Source organism: Strigops habroptila, chromosome 9 (assembly GCF_004027225.2).
Source record: "Strigops habroptila isolate Jane chromosome 9, bStrHab1.2.pri, whole genome shotgun sequence".
Classification (NCBI taxonomy): Eukaryota; Metazoa; Chordata; class Aves; order Psittaciformes; family Psittacidae; genus Strigops; species Strigops habroptila.
In genome coordinates this window covers 34,221,399-34,240,905 of record NC_044285.2, presented here as the reverse complement: position 1 = coordinate 34,240,905, position 19,507 = coordinate 34,221,399, and the positions used below count along the sequence as shown (strand labels likewise).

At 49.2% G+C, this 19,507-nt stretch overlaps 4 protein-coding genes and 1 non-coding gene across 6 annotated transcripts; 3 read left to right on the top strand and 2 right to left on the bottom strand.

The window, feature by feature from the left end:
• Window positions 1–77: 77 nt before the first annotated feature.
• Window positions 78–1,248, bottom strand: NDUFA1 (NADH:ubiquinone oxidoreductase subunit A1). Its single transcript, XM_030498678.1, has 3 exons — window positions 665–1,248; window positions 399–488; window positions 78–172 (listed from the first exon to the last, which is right to left on the bottom strand). Exons 1-3 carry the CDS (start codon window positions 764–766, stop codon window positions 152–154), a joined length of 213 nt encoding a protein of 70 aa, XP_030354538.1. The 5' UTR covers window positions 767–1,248; the 3' UTR covers window positions 78–151.
• On the top strand, window positions 833–9,120 carry UPF3B (UPF3B regulator of nonsense mediated mRNA decay). Of its 2 annotated transcripts, XM_030498671.2 has the most exons (10): window positions 833–1,181; window positions 1,356–1,462; window positions 1,567–1,673; window positions 3,187–3,285; window positions 4,169–4,279; window positions 4,911–4,954; window positions 5,583–5,771; window positions 6,258–6,409; window positions 7,113–7,425; window positions 8,282–9,120. In XM_030498671.2, the coding sequence occupies exons 1-10, from the start codon at window positions 1,008–1,010 to the stop codon at window positions 8,426–8,428; spliced, it is 1,443 nt and encodes a 480-aa protein (XP_030354531.1). In that variant the 5' UTR covers window positions 833–1,007; the 3' UTR covers window positions 8,429–9,120. The 2 variants fall into 2 exon arrangements, with proteins under 2 accessions (XP_030354531.1, XP_030354532.1); XM_030498672.2 differs by lacking the exon at window positions 7,113–7,425 and having other exon boundaries at window positions 8,282–9,078.
• RPL39 (ribosomal protein L39) lies at window positions 2,231–11,934 on the top strand. Its single transcript, XM_030498679.1, has 5 exons — window positions 2,231–2,237; window positions 2,645–2,648; window positions 9,383–9,515; window positions 9,820–9,923; window positions 11,594–11,934. The coding sequence occupies exons 3-5, from the start codon at window positions 9,513–9,515 to the stop codon at window positions 11,640–11,642; spliced, it is 156 nt and encodes a 51-aa protein (XP_030354539.1). The 5' UTR covers window positions 2,231–2,237; window positions 2,645–2,648; window positions 9,383–9,512; the 3' UTR covers window positions 11,643–11,934.
• Window positions 11,013–11,144, top strand: LOC115613371. Its single transcript, XR_003993373.1, has one exon. It is a non-coding gene; the product is annotated as a small nucleolar RNA SNORA69 (small nucleolar RNA).
• A 3,530-nt stretch (window positions 11,935–15,464) lies between the features above and the next one.
• SOWAHD (sosondowah ankyrin repeat domain family member D) lies at window positions 15,465–17,845 on the bottom strand. Its single transcript, XM_030498674.1, has one exon. The coding sequence runs from the start codon at window positions 17,770–17,772 to the stop codon at window positions 16,768–16,770; it is 1,005 nt and encodes a 334-aa protein (XP_030354534.1). The 5' UTR covers window positions 17,773–17,845; the 3' UTR covers window positions 15,465–16,767.
• Between the last annotated feature and the right edge of the window lie 1,662 nt (window positions 17,846–19,507).

The following is a 19,507-nucleotide window of genomic DNA, read 5'->3' as shown; positions in this document are numbered from 1 at the left end:
GCTGAGGAGGGGACTGATGGAGCAGTTTTGGTGACACATGGCATCCAGCTGGGGTCAACACACCACAGCAACAGATACAAGGTTTGAATACATGTATATCTTTATTAAATCATTTTATATGGATAAGTGGATTCTTCAAAGAGCCATCACCTTAGTCTATGTTCTCCAGACCCTGGAAAAAAAATAGTATCAGCGGTATGTGCACCATTCTCATCCCTAACTTGCAGGAGGGCATAGCTGAAAACGCAGGTTTCATAAAAAAATAATTAGTAAGAAAATGCCCATGCCCCAGGCAGGCTGCAGGGGCAGAGTAAGCTCCCACAGCCCTGGAGCAACCCGTGTCCACCTCAGAGCCCAGCACAGGGCTCCTGCTCCCTCCCACCGCCCCCAGCACCTGCCTTGGACACGTAGTGCTTGTTGACCCCCGACAGCCGCTTGTCTCTCTCCATCAGCGACCACTGGTAGGGATAGCGGGCGATCCTCTTCTCCTGCAGGCGAGAACAGCGCTGCCGGAGCGGCCCCGGGAGGGAAGGGATCCCACGAGGAAAACAGGGTGCGGGAAAGGGAGCCCCTGCGGAAGCGCAGCCCCGCTATCTCTACCCACGGGCGGGGCCGCCGGGGACAGGGGAGGGAAGGCGGCCCAGTGTCCTCGCCCCGCGCTGACCTTGCCGCCGTTACTCCAGCGGTGCACGTAGACGGTGGCGAGGCCGGGGATGGCGAGGCAGACGCCCATGACGGCCATGCCGGGCAGGATCTCGTACCACATCCCGCCGGTGCCGTGCCGCGGTGCCCCTCTCACGCACCGCCGACCCGGCCTCCCTGCGAGCGCTCCCGGCCTGCCTCGCGCCGCCGTCACTGCGCGGACACGCCGGGAGCCGTAGTGCGGCGGGGGCCGCGCGGGGCACGCCGGGAGCCGTAGTGCGGCGGGGCCGCGGCGGGGCGGCCTCGGCCGAGGGCGCGGCTCGTGGCCCTTTAAGGCGCAGCCGCGCGAGAGGCGGCGGCCCGGGATGAAGGAGGACAAGGAGAACGCGAGGCCCAAGGAGCGGCGCGGGGCCGCCGCCGGGCCCGGGGCTCTGCTGGGGGCGGGGTCGGGCCCCGCTGCCGCCGGGGACAGCAGGACGGGCGCCGCTGAGCTCGACCGCCTCGAGCGGCCCAAGGACAAGAAGGAGACGCTCAGCAAGGTGGGGCCTGCGCGGTGCGCCCCCCCCAACCCCGCGGTAACGCGCCTCGCTGGAGCCGGCCTTTGTGGGGCGGGGGGAGCTGGGTCCGCCCCGGGAAGGGGTGTGAGGGCTGGCGGTGGCAACGGGCCGTTCCCGGTGCTGCGGGCCGCCCTGAGCGGCGTGTTCGTGCCGCAGGTGGTGATCCGGCGGCTGCCGCCCAGCCTGACGAAGGAGCAGCTGGAGGAGCACCTCCAGCCCCTGCCCGAGCATGACTACTTCGAGTTCTTCGCCAACGACTCCAGGTACGGCCGCCGGCCCCCTCCCCCGGGACGGCTCCCGAGAGCCGCCGGTGCCGCCAGACGGGCTGCCCAGTGAGCCCGGCTGTGTGGGTCTTGTCTTTGTGCAGCTTGTACCCCCACATGTTCTCGAGAGCCTACATCAACTTCAAAAACCAGGAAGACATAGTCCTCTTCAGGGATCGCTTTGACGGCTATGTTTTTGTCGACCACAAAGGCAAGTGAGCGGCGCTCGGCTGTGCGCGTCCCTCCTGGTGTGTGCAGCATGCGAGCTGAATTGCGGAGGGATGAGTGTGAGCAGCCCAACGCACCGCGTGGGGTTTGTTTGGATTTAGTGCCTTGAATGAATGCTCTGCAGTATTTCAAAGTGTTATGCTTTGTGGAGGCTAATCTAAAATGTTCTTCTATGTTTCTAAATTGGTCGTCTGCTGTTATGTGTAAACCCCAGTAAAGTGTACATCGAGATGGTAACGGTATCAAGATAAACCCAGTTGTTGCATTACTAAGGTTAATACTTGCATTGTCATACCTGAGTGTGAAGTCTGAAAAGCGAAAGTGGGTGGATGGTGTTGCTGTCCAAGCTAAATGAAGCTGAGGTTACTGGTGCCGTGCTCCACTGCTCCCTTTGCCTGTTCTGTACACTTCTAACAGCTTATTTTTTGGTCAGTTTTTAATCCGTATTATTGCTTGATCCAGTTTACAGCTGAGTGAATCATCTTGATTCAGTAAAAGGAGTGGCTTGTTTCTTGCAGCCTTAACTTGTAAAAGTGACTGCTCTCTGGTGACCTAAATGTGCAGGAAATATCTTAATTTATTGGTTAAACATCCAAGTATTTAGTTGTCTCACCACTTACCTGAATGCATGTTTCTGAATGCATGTTAGGTATTCAGTACACCTCATGTCTTTAAATTTTGCATTTCAAACCTACTTACGTCCAGTAGCACTAAAAGGTTTTAGTCTCTCATTGATAGACCTTAAATTTACGAATTTAGCAAAAACTTTACCAAGAGTCTTCCTGTTGGCTTTATTAGGCTGAGGATTTCACCTTGAACTTTGGGGTTTACATTTCATCCAGCTGGGTGCTTTATGTGGCCCAAAGCTCTGTCCACAAGACCCTCTCTCGTTTAGGAGGGTTGCATGACAAGGTTCTAATAACACTCACCTCTTTTAAATAGGCTGCTTTGCAGTGTAACAGCATGCTATATTTGCCATATCCAGCAGCAGCATTTGATTTATGCAGCCATGAATGTGGGATTCTAGTCAGCAGATAAAACTTTAAAGCCTGCCTGTAATGCATTGCATTCTATTCTATTTTGCGAAAAATTGAGATTTGCCTCAGTTACATTAACTTAAAACATTATCTCGCACTTGCACAATGATTGCGGAGCCTGTAGGATGAGAGTATTATGTGGTGTGGTATAGCTGAGGTGACTGAACTGACAGTCATGGGCAGTCTTAAATCTAGTATTTCCATCTTGTGAGTCTGCTAATTTGCTGTTTTGTTGACGTTGTGAGAGTGTTTAGTTCATGAATTCTGCTGTTTCTAAAATGGTTTTTTATTAAATGGCTTTCACAATACAAGATTATTTTTTTTTTATGCTGTCCAAGTAGTCTCTTCTAGTATTGCATATTTCTTGTGAGGCTTATCTTCCTGCTGTAGACATGGGATAATATACTCTGTATCTGGTTCATCTCTATTTTAATGTATTTTTCCCTCTTCTCTTAACAGGTCAGGAATATGCTGCCATAGTTGAGTTTGCACCTTTCCAAAAAGCTGCAAAAAAGAAGAGTAAGAAAAAGGATGCGAAAACTGGAACTATTGAAGATGGTATAACAGCTGGCTAGTTTGTTTTGCATGTGTGCACTTGAAATTCCTAGCAGTAATTCGAATATGATGTGTCGTGGTTTGACCCCAGCAATGAACTCGGCAGCACACAGATGCTCACTCCCCCTGCCCCTCACCCCAGTGGGATGGGGAAGAGAATCAGAAAAAGCAAAAACCCAGGGGTTGAGATAAAAACAGTTTAATTATTGAAATAAGTAAATTGTAATTGTAATGGAAAGGGAGACAACAGAAAGAAAGGAATAAAACCCCAAAGAAACACAAGTGATACACAATGCAATTGCTCATCACCCACTGACCAATACTCAGACCAAGCCAAGCAGTGATCAGTGCCTCCCAGCCAACTCCTCCAGTTTATATACTGGGCATGACATGCTGTGGAATGGAATACCCCTTTGGCTAGTTCAGGTCAGATGTCCTGTCTCCCTCCTGGCTTCTTGTGCCCTTCCTCACTGGCAGAGCATAAGAGACTGAAAAGTCCTTGATCAGGGTTAGCAGGGCTCGCAACAACCGTATTACCTGCATTATTCTCAGACTAAAGCCAAAGCACAGCACTGCAGCAGCTACTAGGAAGAAAATTAACTCTATCCCAGCTTAAACCAGAGCAAAAGTTTTTACTGTGACAGTGTAGTTTATTGATAGAGTATTTGCTTAATTATAGCTTATTAGCACTGCTTGGGCAGTTGCAAATCTATTAAATACGATTGTTCTAGGCAAACGTAATGCAACAGCTCATTTGAGAGCTGCCAATTCATGAACAGGTGACATAAACACCACAACTTATGCAGATTAACCCAGACTTCCAGCAGTGCACAAGGCAAAATCTTTTCATGCTATGGTTTCTTTTTTCCTCCTCCCTCCCCTGTAGATCCAGAGTACAAGAAGTTTCTGGAAAGTTACAGCGCAGATGATGAAAAATTAACTTCCACTCCGGAAACTTTGTTGGAGGAAATAGAGGCAAGAAACAAAGAGCTCATAGGTATGGAAATCTATGTACTACAGCAACATTTTCCTAAGAGCACAAAGGAATGTATGTGATGTAATTTGAAGCTGTGATTTTTCACCCTCGAGGAGACTGAATTCTTTTGTATGCTTGTTAGGTATTTGTTAAACCTTTAGGCTAATACTGCTCAGTGTGTTTTATTTTGCTCCCATGGTCTAAATTCTTTGCTAGGTTCAAGTTTTAGATGATAATGTCCATTCCTGGTTTAAGCTGCTAGTCACATTTGCTAGCCACACTAGCTGTGGAGTGGCTGCATTTCAGTGAGATGCAGTGATGTTCCATGCATGCAGAAGTTAAGAGATACCGTGGTTGGGTAAAATATCACCAAAATGACCAGAATGCTCTTTCAAAGCGAGAGAATCTGGGAAAAGCCTAATGCAGACTCAGTATCTCTACAGAGAGGTGTACTGGGTATCACTAAAGAAGATTATAGAATCCTAATAGTTGCCACTGTTCAGGGGTAGGATTGGAAGATTTGTTTCGCTTCTGTATTGCTGTACGTGAGAGGAGACAGGCTGGATAATCCGTAAGGCTTCTTCATATCATGTAGGGTTTTGTTGCAGTATTGATTAAGGCAAATTGTTTACATTTGTTTTATATTCTCTAGCTAAAAAGACTACTCCTTTATTGAACTTCCTGAAAAATAAACAGGTAAGACTTATCTCCAGAATCTTCTTGTTGCTTGCAAGTACAATTGGCTCACTTAAAGCATGGGTGTGCATATTGCAGCATGCATGTTGATAGGTTTCTGCCCTTTTGAGGAAAAGCTTTTGACCCAACTTGTTAACATCTGGTTCACATATTTTACCAGAACACTGGCCTTTGCAGGAATGGTGGTGCTTTGTGTGTGTTCTGGTCACAGCTAAATGTTGCTCATGGTACTGTCGAACTAGATTCCTTTTCAGTGCTGTTATGACTGAGGTCTCTATAGATCATCTTTCTCCCAGCACATAATATCGTTATAACTTTTAGCAATGGAACAAATAACAGGACAGATTTAGTTAAAATTAGAATTGTAAAGGCTGAGGCTACTGTTGTGTTTGTTGTTTGGTTTTTTTAAGATAGTACAAATCAAGGGTTATGAATGAGGGAAAGAATGAAATGCTGCTGTAACATGTTCAGGTTCACAACAGAATAATAGAGACAACAGGACTTTTCTGTTAAAATAGGGGTGAGGTTGAGGTGAGTTACTTTATCACTTTGGCACGGTATCTTTTTAGGCTTAAAGGGATCTTTTCTAGTCTGGAAAGACTATTTCGCTTTGCTTTTACACACACAGAGGCTGAGAGAAGAAAAAAGAGAGGAGAGGAGGAGGAGAGAATTGGAAAGAAAAAGACAAAGAGAAGAAGAAAGAAGAAAATGGAAAGAGGAGGAGAGAAGGAAGAGAAAAGAAGCGGAAAAACTGAAGAAGGTAGACAGATGCCCAGAAAAAGAAAGAGACAGATCAAAAGAAGAACCAAAGATTAAGGTCTAGAACAGTTCTTTATTATAAACTGTTACACTCCCTTTCCCCTATTATTTGTATAGCAGTCTCTCAGAATGTGCTTTGAGTATTGTGTGAAGAACCACATGGGTTCGCTGTTAGTAGATTACCACTTTTTTGTAATATTCAATATTAGGCGTTGTAAAGGTTTACATGCTGTAATGCTTCATAGTAATATTTAAAGCTTTTGTCATGTGACTGTTGTACATGCTATGGTAAACAAAATTGTGAATTCACTATGGAATGGAGACTATTTTTAAGCTTTCTAAAATGGCCTGTTTTAGGAGAAAAATACTAGTCCGCTCTGTGGGTTATGCTTACTCATACACTCCAGCTTTTAGAAATACTACGATTTGCAGTAGTTTAATGTTTGTTTCTTACTGGACTGTGGTTCCTTTGCAATTTTGGTGTTGTGCCAGACAATATGTATTAGAGTGAGCTTTTTAGTTGAGACTTCTGTTTTCTTTGTAGCTGCTTAAGAAGCCTGAAAAAGATGAAAAAGACTTGGAGAGAAAAGAAAAATCCAAGAAACTGGAAAAAGAGGCTCTGAGGGAGGAAAAAAATGCGAGTAGTGCATCTGCCAAACGATCTGATGGGGAGACAAAAGAAGAGAAGGCAAAAAAGTATTCTAGTACTTGCTATAAATATATATATGTATAACTTGTTTCCTGATCGTACCGAGGCTTAGGCTGCTCTGCCATCACTATGTCTCGTAATTCCTTTCCAATTAGTTTTCTGATAGAAGGCATGGGATGTGTTCTCTGTGGCAGTGCATATCCCCGTGGTTACAGAAAGCTGTGTGAATTATCTGACTAGTTCTTCGCTAGTGGACAAATTTTAATGTTTTTGCAACTCACTGTAGGAACTCTGCAAAAGAAGCCCAGGTGTGGGTGACCTGCAGCAGGCTGTGAGCACTGTCTTTGCGGTTGGAGAATTAGAGCTGTGGCAAGTGGAGAGGTGTACTGCAGTTATTAGTCCCTTTAAGTCTTGTAAAATGTCAAAGTGGAAGGTGTAATTCTTAACAGCTCTGTGATCTGTTCAAGGTTCAGTTCTGCCATGTGAGAAATAGAGATAAGACAGAGAAATCCAGGTGTTTTCCAGAGCCAGAGGAGACTTGGCCAGCTGTGTGAGTAGGAGGCTAGGAAGTGCCAGCAGTCAGTGTCATCTCTGGTTCTCATGCATGACTCAGGTTAATGCAGCTTCCCAAAAGCTCCCTAGAACCTACCAGTGTGTCGTCTTCATATTGCAAACTTACACCAGTATTACATTGATCTCCCAGCTCTGATGAATCTTTTGAGCTTAATTTTCAGTTTTGTTTTCATACAGATCAGAAGATGAGTGTGTAAAGGACTACAGGGACCGAGATAGAGATTATGAAAGAGACAGAGAATATGAGAGAGCACAGAGGGAGAAACTGAGGCGCCAAGAAGAGGAGCGTCGAAGGCAGAAAGAGCGCTTTGAGAAAGAGAAGGTTTTTAGAAGAAAAGAGGAAGAGGTGAAAAAGGAGAGAGACTTACTCAGAGAAAAGGGAAAGAAAAGTGATCTTACAGACTTTACCAGCAGCACGGACAAATCTGAGAAAGTAACCAAAGACGATAAAAAAGAGGATACAATTAAGAGGGATCGTATCAGAAACAAGGTGCTGGATTTCTTTAAATTCATGTGTTGATTCCTATGGACCAGTTTGTGGGCTTTAGGGTAAACGCACTTCAAGGAGAGAACCGTGTGGTTTCTCTGTTGAAAGTTCTCCCTGTTCTGATAACAAACTCTGCCATTGCTAGGAAGTTTGCCTGTTTGTCTGCTAAGCTTTGCTAAACTCTTTGTCATTGTGTAGGAATTTAGCTATGATACCATGGGCTAAATTGTAAAGACACTGATTCCTTTTCATTTGCTGACTTAGTCCTTAGGCTGTATCTTTAAAGTGTCAGTAGAGCATCAGTAATCTGCCTGTGTCTCTGCTGTGCTCTACATGCCTGAAAATACATCTCGAAGTAAGAGCGTGATTGGACGGGTTCTCCCAGATGGGGACAAGACTGCTACATGCAGAATATGACAGAAGATCTCCCGTAGACTCAAGAAAGAATGTCTCGGGTCTAGTTTTATATACCCAGCAAATCTGTTGTTGCAGCATCAGTGCGCGAGTTTTCCATGTCAGTTAAGGCATTTTTGGATACAAATCAAACTCAGGGGTTTGAAGAAGATTGAAGTTGGCCTCTATTCTGAGAGAGGGCAAGCTGAACCCATCTCAGGAGAAAGCTCTTTACAGATAACTTAGCTTTGTGCAGTGGTGTTTGTGGCTTGAACCGGGGTGTTACCTTACAATAGAGACAACCTTGATTTGAGACAGTCGAAGTTACCTTGCCAACATGGTGGAATAATTTAACTTAGAACACCTTGAAAAGTTTGATTTGAGCCATTTCTAGTATCACTGATGCCATCATAACTACGATGGCTTGGGGCTATGAAAGAGTCTAAATAGTTTTGATTTATTTCAGGATCGTCCAGCAATGCAGCTGTACCAGCCAGGAGCCCGAAGCCGAAGCAGATTGTGTCAGTATGAAGACAGTGCTGCAAAGCCTGCAGATCAGGGTGCGGATAAGAAACAAGAGAGTGAGACCAGTAATGTGAAGGAAGAAGAGTGACTAGCATGCAAGCCTTATGTGTTCTGACTGTCTGTGCAGCCAAAGAGCATGTACTACGCAATCCAGAAGTGCCTTCGAAGCGAAGAAGGAACAAAGGAAGACAAGGGGGCATTGTGCTGTTGGATGTTTCTGGTTAAAGAACCTCAGCTGTAGATTTGGAATTTGAAATGTGTTCTCATTGTATTTTCAGTTATTTGAATTTATTTTCCCAGCATCTAAACTACATCAGAGAAGAGAATCTTTGCAAAATAGAAAGACTTTATGGCCTTAAGTATGATAATAAATGAGTCATGCAGTCAGGAGGAGATGACACCTGGATCTGAAGCCAGAGCTTTACCATAAGGCAATGGGAGCCGGTGTTTGATGCGCTTAAGCAGAGCAAGCTTGAAGTTGCCCGGAGTTAACGCAGGTGTTATGTGGCAGTGATAGCTGAATGATGTCAGTCTGGGACGGAGACAGGTACACAGGCTGGGGTTGTTGAGGTGCCAGTGAAGAGGAGGAGCCTCTGGCACATGAAGAGGAGAACGCCTGGCGTGGCAGTGGGAACGCTAGGGAGGAAGAGACCTTCCTCTTCCCTGGTTCTCTGGATTAAGTAACTAAGTTGGAGTGTATGAATAAGCTGGCTTAATATTGGAATACTTCTTGACAAATTCTCATGTAAAGTCTACCTACATTGAAACGCTTATTTTTAATCAAATGTAGCTGGTTTGGGCATCCTGTTCTTTTGCAGCATTCTCCATTCACTGTCTGGAGCGTTACCGCACTCCTGCCCTCGGTACTGCTTCATCCTCCCTCATAACTTGAACTGTTGTTTTACAGCCCCGAAAGAGACTTCACCAGTAGCAGCTCCTCCTAAGCTAGCGAATTTTAGCCATAGCTGTTTTGTACTAAACCCAATAAACTCGCACAAACTCGTGCCGCCGCCGTCCCTCACTGTGTGCGCCAAGGCGGGGCCGCCGGGCCGCCAGGGGGCGCTGTGGCTGCGCAGTCCGCGCCGCTCCGCCTCGCCTCTCTCGTCGCTTGTCCCTTCCTTTTCCGTCTCTTCCGCCGCCGCCATCGCTGGGACGCCGGGCAGATCCGCGCCATGGTGAGACTATCGGCCGCCATCCGCCGCCGGGACGCGCTATCCCGAGCCCCTCTCGCTGCTGCCGGCTGGCCTGCATTCCCCGCAGCCGGGGAGGGGGGCGGGAGGCGGGAGGGACTCGGGTGAAACGTTTCCGTCCCCGTTCCCGGCTCGCTGAGGCCTTGCGGCCTGCCCGCCGCCGTGCCTTGCCCTGCGCTGGCGCGGCTGGGCTCCCGCGGGGCGGCCGGCCCGGGCCCGGCGGAGGTGCCGTCTGACGGCTGCGAGGCGGAGGCTGCCGTGTGGGCCTAACGGCTGCTCTCTCTTGCAGTCGTCTCACAAGACGTTCAAGATCAAACGCTTCCTTGCCAAGAAGCAGAAGCAGAACCGGCCTATCCCGCAGTGGATCCGCATGAAGACGGGCAATAAGATCAGGTAAATAGGTTGGTGCTTTCTGAGGGGCTGCAGCCGCCCAGGCTCGGAGCAGCCTGCCTGTGCCGTTTGGGCTGCGGTCAGAAGCCGGTTGTGTAAGAACGTTTATGCGAGCAGAAGGGCGGTTCTGTGGCTGTGAATGCCACACAGGTGTGCTGGGGCAGATCCACAACTCCACCAGGTACTGTTGGCCTCTTGTGTTTCTTGAGGCAGTGTGGAGTTTCCATGCCAGTTCCTTCTGTAGCAGTCCAGTTCATCCCAGTGCTCTGCAAGGATCCACAGGTGTTCGGTCGTGGCATGTGTAAAGTGAAGGCATGAACTGTACTTGTGGATAATTTACTCCAGAATTTGTACCCTGATAGCCTCTGCTGCTGATGTGCCCCTTTCCAGCACCTTTCCCCTTGTTCAGAGCTGTCCCTCTGCAATCCTGCATCTCAAGGAACATTACCTCACTGTGCAGGGGTGTTCTGGGATACAGAAGATTGTAAGGGAGCAGTGGGCTTGTTGGATGTATGTGAGATAAAACTGACAGCGTAAGATCCTTGGAACATCACTGCAGAATTAATTTGCAACAGTTCCTTTTTGTTTGCCCACAGTGTTTTGTTTTCAAGCATTGCATTTAGGAAAATGCAATAAGAGAGGACTGTAAAGTACTGGGTGAATGTGAGGCGTGCAAAAGGTGGTGTATATCTAAGCCCTCTGGTTTAAAAGTTTCAGCCAGTATAATTTGGTCACTCACGCTGTGCCACTGGTGTTTTATCTCATACACTTCCTTGTGTAGGCTTTTGAAGGGAACAGGGTTCTTTCTCCCAGATTGTTTTTTGTCCTGAGTAGTGAGAGGTGACAGTAGCAGGGTCAGGCCGCGAAAGGGCACAGACTTGCCGGGTTCTGTTCCTGTTACTTCTCTTAGCTTGTTTCTAGGCAGAATCAATGTTGTGTGCCCCATACTGTATCCTTGTCTTCCAGACACGAGCTTGCAGTGGGGTTCTGTTTGACCTAACTGCAGTACTTTGGAATACTTTATCATGGTGAAAATTGAGTTGTCCTGTGGCACTCCAGTACATTGGTCACCAGTTTTTCCCAGCCTGTGCCAAAGCAGGCTGCAATTGCAGTGCTTCCTCCTGTGGGAGTACTGCCATTCCCCTGCTGAGAAAGACTCTGTTAACGCTCTCCTTGGTTTCACCTGTATGGTGGTGAATCCGTTTGTTCTTAACAGGTACAAGTACATACTGATAAATTAATATACTTTCCTGGAAGAGAGCCTTTCCATATGCTGCTCTGCTTTCACATTTTGAAGAAAACTGATGCTTTCTGTGTTAGATTATGAACTACATTCAGGAGGTAGTTTTTCATTATCTTTGGACAGTCAATACAAGATCACAGGTCTTGTCTCCAAAGGAAGAGGGAGGATATTCATGTGTCAGTGCTGCATCTCTGCAGGCACCTTTACCTCCCTGAGGTTTAGATTCTGTTGCAGTAACGTGCTAGTTGGTTAGTGAATGAGGTGGAAATTCTAAAACTGAGTTCACAGCTGGTGATTGTTGGCAGCTTCCCACTCTAGCACATAAGAAAGATTTCAGTCCCTTACCGTTCAGCTAAATCAAGGTGTTTTCAGTCCACCTGGATCCTCAAATGTGTGTGCCCTTTGCTAATGTACACTGCTTTTGTCTTAGGTACAACTCCAAAAGGAGACACTGGAGAAGGACCAAACTGGGCTTGTAAGAGAGACTGTCTCCTGGGAACTCTAATAACACTTGTCTTTCTGTGTCAGACGGATACACCTGTGGCTGTTCAGCAACCCCAAGTGATTCCCTCTGTAATGTTGGACTGCATTCCCCAAATGTGTGTTGGTTTTTTTATAAACTAGTCCGGGATATTTATGTTAACTGGGAGAATTTTGGAAGTAATTTGCATCTGAAACATGAAGACTGTGTTCTATTAGTGTTCTTTCTTTCAGGCATCATCATGAGCATTGACAGTGTACAGGTTTACTAATAAATACAGACCTGAATGATTTGGTTGAAATTATTTCATACATATATATATGGTGGGATAGTAACAGAATAAAAACTAATATTACTGTGAGTATAATCTCCATGTGATAAACCTTGGCAGAGCAGGCTCTGTCTTCCTTTCCACCTACTGTAAACCTCTGAGAACAAAGCATACGCTTTCTTTAAAGAAAAGGGGTAAAAATCAGAACTGATTTTAGAGGAGTTAATGTGGGAGAGGTACCACGGTACTGGGCAAATGCCGAAGTGTTATGTGCCCACAAGTGCTGTTAAGAACACTTGCCCATGGAGCGAGAGCACGGGGCTGAGATGATCAGTGGTACTCGAATACAAAGCAGCTGCCCTGAGCACTGCCTGTCCCTGCGAGCCTGCGCTCGGGCAGCTTCATACCCTGGCAGCTCGGTCCCCAGGGCAGGTCTGGCGCCACTCCTGGAGCACTGGCTCTCAGGTGGGATGTGGCACAGGGCAGCCCGTGGAGCCTGGGGTTAAGATCCTGGCTGGGGAGTGGCTGCAGTGGAATAATCAGGTGAAAGAAGGTTTCCCTAAGGAGATAGGAAAGGAGGAGGAGGGAACAATAGGGCACAGGCAGTGGATAGATTTAGCTCCTACAAAATGCTGCAATCTTACAGCCTGTAGTACATAATGGCTGCATGTTTCCTAGAATGACCACCTGAGTTGTGTCTGTTGGTCTTGATGCCAGACAAAGGTGTTTTAAATTAACATTCTCAGCAGGAGGGTAGTAACTAAAGATGTTGCTCAAAGGAAGAGTTAGTACCTATTTAGAAGAAGGGACAAAGGAAAGCAGGAACTAGACTGCCCAGAGAAGTTGGCACTCCAGCTCCCCAGCTGGCACCTGTGCAGTGACACCTACGTACTCCAGGGAAGCGGAGGAGGAGGCTGTGGCTCAGCACTGAGTCCTGTGTGGCCCCTGCTCCTTTCCCTTCTGCAGTGCAGGCCTGGCACAGGTGCTGTGGTCAGCAGGAAATAACTGAAGGTGCAAACCCGTTCTCGGATGTGGCTGCTGCAGAGCCCATCCTGACACCGAGGTGCTGTTTTCTGGGCTCAGCCTGCCGTGGTGGCTCAGTTCCTGGGTGGCACCTTCCTGAGGGTGCCAGATGTTCTGTGTTGCTGCTTTTGATGTTGAAGGTAAATAGATTTATCTCCTTCATACTGTTTCGCAGGAAATAATGCTGGGCAGCAGCGTATGCTGAGCACGCATAAATGCGTAACAAATAGATGCCTTGCTCAGAACTCAGGACAGTCTCCTTCCTAAGGTGTGCTGGAGGTTTCTGTGAGCACAGCAGAGCAAGGCTGGGATTTTTACTGTGTTCAGGACATTTCAGAGGTATCTTCTAGCTTCCTTTCCTGTCTGGTAAGAGACTAGATTCTATGCAGTTATCAGGGGAAAGCAGTAAGTCACTCAACAGCAAAGCAGCAAACAGCATTGCCAGAGATGTTTCAACAGAGGCCGGGTGCTGCAAACACTTTTACCCCATGTTTTTTAAATCTCTTCTGTGCTCTCCTCTTCAAAACAAGTGTTTAAGAAATAACAGCACTGCTGAGGGTCAAAGACCAGCCTTGGAGCCTTGTCAACAGCCCTCTGCCTCTCCCCATCAGCACTGCTGGCAGGCAAAGCTGCTCGCGGAGTTTCTGTTTATTTGTGTCTATGAGGACCTGGCTGAGGAGGAAAAAAGTAATTTTTTGAGAATGGAAAGAGTTTTCTCCATGGCATTTGTGGGAAACCTTTCCTAAGTCACAGATTGAACTATTTATTACTGTTTGTTAGATGGTCTCCCTATTACAGTCATTACTGTGCTATTTTTGTTAGGTGGAAGCAGCTTCTACCAAGGAGCTCCTTTGGAAAATAACTCCCCATATTATTTTTCCCTGTTTGACTGCTTTTCAAATTGGATGTGAACGGATAGCATGAAGTAAATTTACTACAAATTAAAATTGGGTTAAACTCAGTTTTCTTCAGAACCTTAACCAATACAAATACCTCTGGGTGTGAATGGTTTCTGCTGTTCTGTGGCAGCTCCCTTTGCCCTCTCCTTCCCTGCGAGTTGTGGGGGAGATCGGGGATCTCTGCAGAACTGGGCTAAACCACTGTAACTAAGACATCTACAGAAGCTTTAAAGAAAAAAGAAAAACAAACTTGGATATTCTAGTCCATTCGTTTTTGTGGATATGCTTTTGTCTGAGTGAGAAGCAAAGTGTACAAACATTGTATACTTGAGTATTTTTCAAACGTGTCTGTATTTCCAAACCAACTTCCCCTCCGTAGGTCTGAAAATAAACCATGTGAGAGAAGGGCGGTGTTTGGAGCAAACATGATGCACAGCAGCAGAAAGGGTACTGGCATTTGCTCTGAGGAGAGAATCCCTTGCAGGGCTGGCAACGCAGGGGTGGCATTGATGAGTATGTTTTAACACCAGGCTCTGGTCTTGCTCCTTCTGAAGTGCCTGCCTAATTTGCCTCAGAGCAGAATGCAGCTTCAAACCCATGACCAAAAGATGGGGGGAAGCTGCCTTTAGGGGATTTGGATAGCTGTCAAGGGGAGGCAAGTACTAAAAAGCGTTTAATCTTACTTAAGTGCAGCATTTGCCAGTTAAATTTTACTTTCCAGTGAAAGCCCAGGTTTCCTGGTGGAGCATGACTAAGCTGCAGTTTCAAATGCCAAGGAAACCGCTCCTTCAAGGAAATTCTCACTAATTCCACTGTTTACTCTGTGCCTTACTCAGAGACGAATGTCAAGAATGGTCCTGCACCCTCTTCTTCACAGCATGCTGCTGTGAAAGGGTGAGAGACGACTAATGGGTCAAAAAATACTTCACCAGACATGCACCCACCTGTCTTACCAACAGTGCTGTGGCTACCAGAACTAAACATTGCTGGTGTTTTGACATCAGTGCTTTTCATGGAGTTTGTGCTGCTGTGGCCAGGCTTGTTGGAAGCCAGCCTGCTGTCCTGTGGCATGGATGTGGCCAGAGAGGTTCTGGAAGGAGGTATGTTGCTATAGTCTTTAATGTATTAAAGCATTACAAAACCAGTGTACATCAGGCATTAAATCCATTCCCAGTGTGTTTTGTATGTCTCTGCAGCTGACCTTGGTGATTACAATGTCCAGACACATCTATGTGTCCACCCTGTCACCTGGACACTGTCCAGTCACCAGATTATTATCTGCTTATCTGGAGGATGTTCTTCCATGTATTGTCCACTGCAGACTGGGTTATTCCAGTGTCTGAGCAGCATTTCAGAGCACAATCTGAATATAAATAGGGTGAGGCGTCTCTGCGAGAGCTGCTGCACTGTGATGGGGAACAGAAACTCCCCATGTGCTGTCTGAGAGCCACTTCTCAAATGGGACTGCTATTTAAGGGGGTAGAAATGGTCTCATGCTGATAAAAAAGAGGAAGGGGAAGTTGTTTTTCTGAAGATATTTTGAAGCAGCCCTGGCTTTTGAGAATGTGAAAAGCAAGCTGAAATCAGCTGGGTAGAGCTCCATTTGGTGAATAAAGCACAAAAAGCCGAGCAAAGGTTTTGCCCTTTTAATGAAGTTACCAGTACATACACATGGGGTTATGCTGCTATAGGGATGGTTCTCAAGAGTTTGATTTTTGAGCATGACCTCAGTAGCAACAAAGATAATCTCTCACCCTTCGTACCTTTTCCATGGTTTTGAGCAATGAATCATCTTTCCAGAGCTGCTCCTGAACTCCAGTCCCTGCGGGAGCCACCACATGCCACCTCACTGGGTGCCCCTCCTGCCTCCTCTGCTCCTGCCCCCATCTCCAGTGGGGCTGAGCATCTCGGGCCCCCCTGGCTGGGGGTCCCAGGGAGGGGCTGCCAGTGGGGACTTGTTTTGCACTTTGAAAACTTTCTGTTTTGCTGAGCACTCCAGCTCTTACTTTACTGAGAAACAGCTTCAGCTGTCATAAACAAACAGCAACCCAGAGGAGGTGCATGTGGAAGAGCTCTGGGAACCTCACAGGGAGCTGGAAAGTGTTTGTGGCTGGTGGCATGGCCTGCTTGTCTGTACCCACTCTCCCTGCCAGCAGAGAAGCATACATAAAAAAGTGGGGGGTTGCTTCTGAAGCCACAGTTGCTTCTCCACTGTCAGCCCAGTGCCAGGCCTCTGGCATCACAAGAGTATGCTTCTGAAATATCCAATTATATTCTGCCAGTGTCTCCATCCAGGCACCTGAGGTGCCACAACGAGTCCAACTTCACAGCATTGCTGGGAGCCAGCGGAGTGCTGCATGGTTCTGAGTTACCGGCTGGGCTTAAACCACAACACAGCCTCATTTTATAGGTGAGACAACAAAGACACCAAGTTGCTGCATGACCCACCTACAGTCACACACAAAGTCTGCCGGCAGCCTGGGACGGGCACCCAAACATCCACCCCAGCACCGGACACCACCTTCCATGGAGGGTCAGCATCCCCCCACAGGCATGCAGGGTGTCGCAGAAGCAGCTCCCCACAGCAATGCCAGCACATGAGCTCCCACTGTGGGGCTCTGCTGGGCCGTGGCAAGGAACCCCCACCAGCAGGGATGGGGGCAAAATCCCCTTTGGCACAGGCGTTACTTTGTTAGGGCTGTCCCCAGGCAGTGCTCCCCACGGCCATGGTTGCTGCACACACACTAACACCGGCACAAGCCCTGAAAGACCACATGAGACCCGGGGTGGCCGCAGTGCCCCCGTGCAGGAGGTTAATCCCTGCTTGGCTGGGATTTTGAGTGTCAGCCCTCGCCCAGTTCCCAGCTCTTCACAGGCTTTTCCAGCTGCTATTCAGCGCAGGTTTGTAGGAGAATGGGGCCAAGGGAGCTTTAGCGCTCTTGGAAGAAAGTAAATGCCTGTCTGACAAAGACCCGGAGGGTCGACATGCTCCAGGAGCGCTGGGCTTTCCCCTCAGCCCTAGAGTCCACACAGTCCTGCCCTGCCCTGGCCTCTCTGGATGACTTACAGTTGTTGTTGGTGTTGTGAGAGCACAGGTGGACCAAGTCCTCCTCCAAGGCCCCCGCCAGCTCCTTCAGCTCCTGGGAGGTGTCTGCACTCAGGTACTGCCAAGCCTTGCGTCCGTTGTGGTCCCTGCAGCTGGTGTCTGCCCCATAAGCTCCCACCAGCACTTTGATGAGCAGCTCGTGTCCCTGCAGGGCAGCCATGTGCAAGGGAGTGAACCCACCACTGGCTGTAGGGATGTTCACATTGATGGGATAGCCCTTCTTCTGGGCATGGGAGATGACCTGGATGAAGCTCTCATAGTGGCCATGCTTGGCAAGCCAATGGAGAGCGGTGAAGCCTGTCACAAAGTCTTTCCTCGTCAGCAGGCTGGGATCCAGGTCCAGCAGCCTGATGATGTTGTCTGCATCACCCTGGGCCACTGTCAGCAGCCATTCATGCTCCAGGGGATCCAGGGCAAGGGACAGCACCTCGGGGCTCTGCTCGGTCTTCTGTTCTTGGTGTGTCCCTGCAAGGACACTGCTGACACTGGATGTCTTCTGAGCAGTGGCAAACCGCATGGTGCTGCCGGGGCTATTGCTCTGCAGGAGAATTTCCTTCAGCTCCTTCCTCCGGGCACTGCCAGAGCGGCCTGCAGTCCTGCCCCAGCTCCCCAGGCCCTGGCTGCTCTGGCTGATGCTCCTGCTGGTGTCCGTCCTCTGCAGTGAATGGAAACGCTCCCTGCTCCCTGTGGCGGCCGGCCAGAGGTGGGAGATGCGGGCCAGGCTCCCCGCTTTGGGCCGGGCGGCTTCCAGCAAGGCGAATGTCCGGGCAATGCCAGCTACCCTTGGCTCAGCCGAGCCCTGCTCCAGCTCCCGCTCCCGCCGGGCCATGGTGGCGCTTCCCGCGTGGCCGGCCCGCAGCCCGCTCCCCGGCAGGGCTCAGCTCGCAGCTCTCACCCCACACTTCCTGCCCCGGCGTTAGGCAAAGGAGGAACTAACTCCCCGCAGCGGGAGGGCACGGTGGCGGAGCCGCGGCGCTGCTGCGCTGCCGGGGCGGTGCACTGACCTTTGGTCTCGCTGCACGCGTGGCTGCCGCCGGCGCTGGGCACGGCCACAGCCATGGGCTGTCTGCCTCCCTGGCCCCCGCGCACCTGAGGACACAGAGGGAGAGCAGGCGGGTGCACAGGGCCAGTGGGTTTGGGGCAGCCCAATGCTGGTGTTGTGGAAGAAATTTGATTAACTGCGTTGTTCTCTCTACATAGTCCCGTTTGGCATTAGTGGCTTAGCATTAGCAGCTAAAGTAGCTGAAGCCTTTGGCTGCAAGAGCTAACTGCGTGTAAGTTTGGTAAAACTAATGCTGCTAACAAAGAACTTACTGAATTCAGCAGATACAAGCAAAATGAAGAAGATAAGGACCAAAGAGATGAAGGCCAGCCCAGCGACTGTGAAACCCGGTGAGAAATCAAGAGACCACTCACCACAATTAAGTGATTGGACTTGGGTATGGGGTGATTTGTGGGATGGGTATAACCGGGAGGCATGAGTTGAGGTAGGGACCCCTCTCTGGAGGCACCTGGCTGCAGCTGTAACTGAAGAACTAGTAAAAGACTAATTGGAAACCTTCACTTGGACCTGGCATTCTCTTTTGCAGTGACTGGTGTGTGTAAATCTGTAACGCTGGCCCTGGGGGCGCCTCCTCTGGCCCCAGCAGCATCTCAAAGTCCCAGGTGCCTTGCTGAGGCACCTGCAGTACAGGTCCACCCCCCCCTCCCGTTGCTTCCCACCATTGCAACGCTTCTCCTTGGTGCTGTGCTCAGGCAGGCCAAGGTTACTGCTCCAAGGGGCTAGTGGCGGGACGGTCTCTGTGCTGTAAGGGAGACCCAGCCCAGTGTGGTGATTTGGGTCCCTTGCCACCCAGTGTTTCAGCCCAGCAGCGTTCTGACCTTCCCCTCTTGCTGTTTCACTTCCCAGCAAGGCCCCATGCCCAGTGTTGTTAGCAGCTGCAGCCACCAGCAGTTTGTACCCCAATTTTCTTAGGAATCAGGACAAATTCCTCTGCCTTGAAAGCCTCCAGTCCTGTTTGTCCCAAGACCTCCATGGCATGGAGGCTCCATGGCTCTTCAGACACCCACAGCATGGCTGAACTGTCCCCACATGGTTTTGGGGCTGGTCAGGCAGAGCCACACCAGCCTCTTCAACCCTTTTTCTTTGCCTTCCCCAAGTTTTATCCCTGTTCCAACCTGTCCCAGGCTGGTTTTCAGCCCCTGAGGGAGCTTTGCCATTCTCCAGCCACTTGGACCAGTTTGCCTGGGATGTGTGGGGAGCCGGTATCATCCCGTAAAGCCTAAATGACTGGTTGTGAAAACGTAATTGTTCCCTCGCTCCCTTTCTGGCACTGCCTGGTTTTGTCACTGGCTGTTGGTGGCTTCTGTGGGCTGCGGGAGGCAGAGAACTGGACCCGCATAGCCGTGGGATCCTGCGGCCCGCGTTAACGGAGGAGCCACAGGGCAGCCGGGCGGGTCCCCCCGAGCCCTGAGGAGCCAGCGCGGGGGAAGCACCGCCACGCTGGGAGCGGGCAGGGCGCGGGCTGCAGGCAGAGTCCCCGCGGGCCTGGCAGGGGCTCTGT

Excerpts from the sequence above, each read along its gene's own strand:
- NDUFA1 (XM_030498678.1), bottom strand. The coding sequence starts at position 766 with ATGTGGTACGAGATCCTGCCCGGCATGGCCGTCATGGGCGTCTGCCTC. Across the intron at positions 489-664 it reads GCTGGAGTAACGGCGGCAAG|GAGAAGAGGATCGCCCGCTA; the intron begins GTCAGCGCGGGG and ends TCTCGCCTGCAG. Across the intron at positions 173-398 it reads ACAAGCACTACGTGTCCAAG|GGTCTGGAGAACATAGACTA; the intron begins GCAGGTGCTGGG and ends TTTTTTTTCCAG.
- UPF3B (XM_030498671.2), top strand. The coding sequence starts at position 1,008 with ATGAAGGAGGACAAGGAGAACGCGAGGCCCAAGGAGCGGCGCGGGGCC. Across the intron at positions 1,674-3,186 it reads TGTTTTTGTCGACCACAAAG|GTCAGGAATATGCTGCCATA; the intron begins GCAAGTGAGCGG and ends TTCTCTTAACAG. Across the intron at positions 3,286-4,168 it reads AACTGGAACTATTGAAGATG|ATCCAGAGTACAAGAAGTTT; the intron begins GTATAACAGCTG and ends CCTCCCCTGTAG.
- RPL39 (XM_030498679.1), top strand. Across the intron at positions 9,924-11,593 it reads AAGACGGGCAATAAGATCAG|GTACAACTCCAAAAGGAGAC; the intron begins GTAAATAGGTTG and ends CTTTTGTCTTAG.
- SOWAHD (XM_030498674.1), bottom strand. The coding sequence starts at position 17,772 with ATGGCCCGGCGGGAGCGGGAGCTGGAGCAGGGCTCGGCTGAGCCAAGG.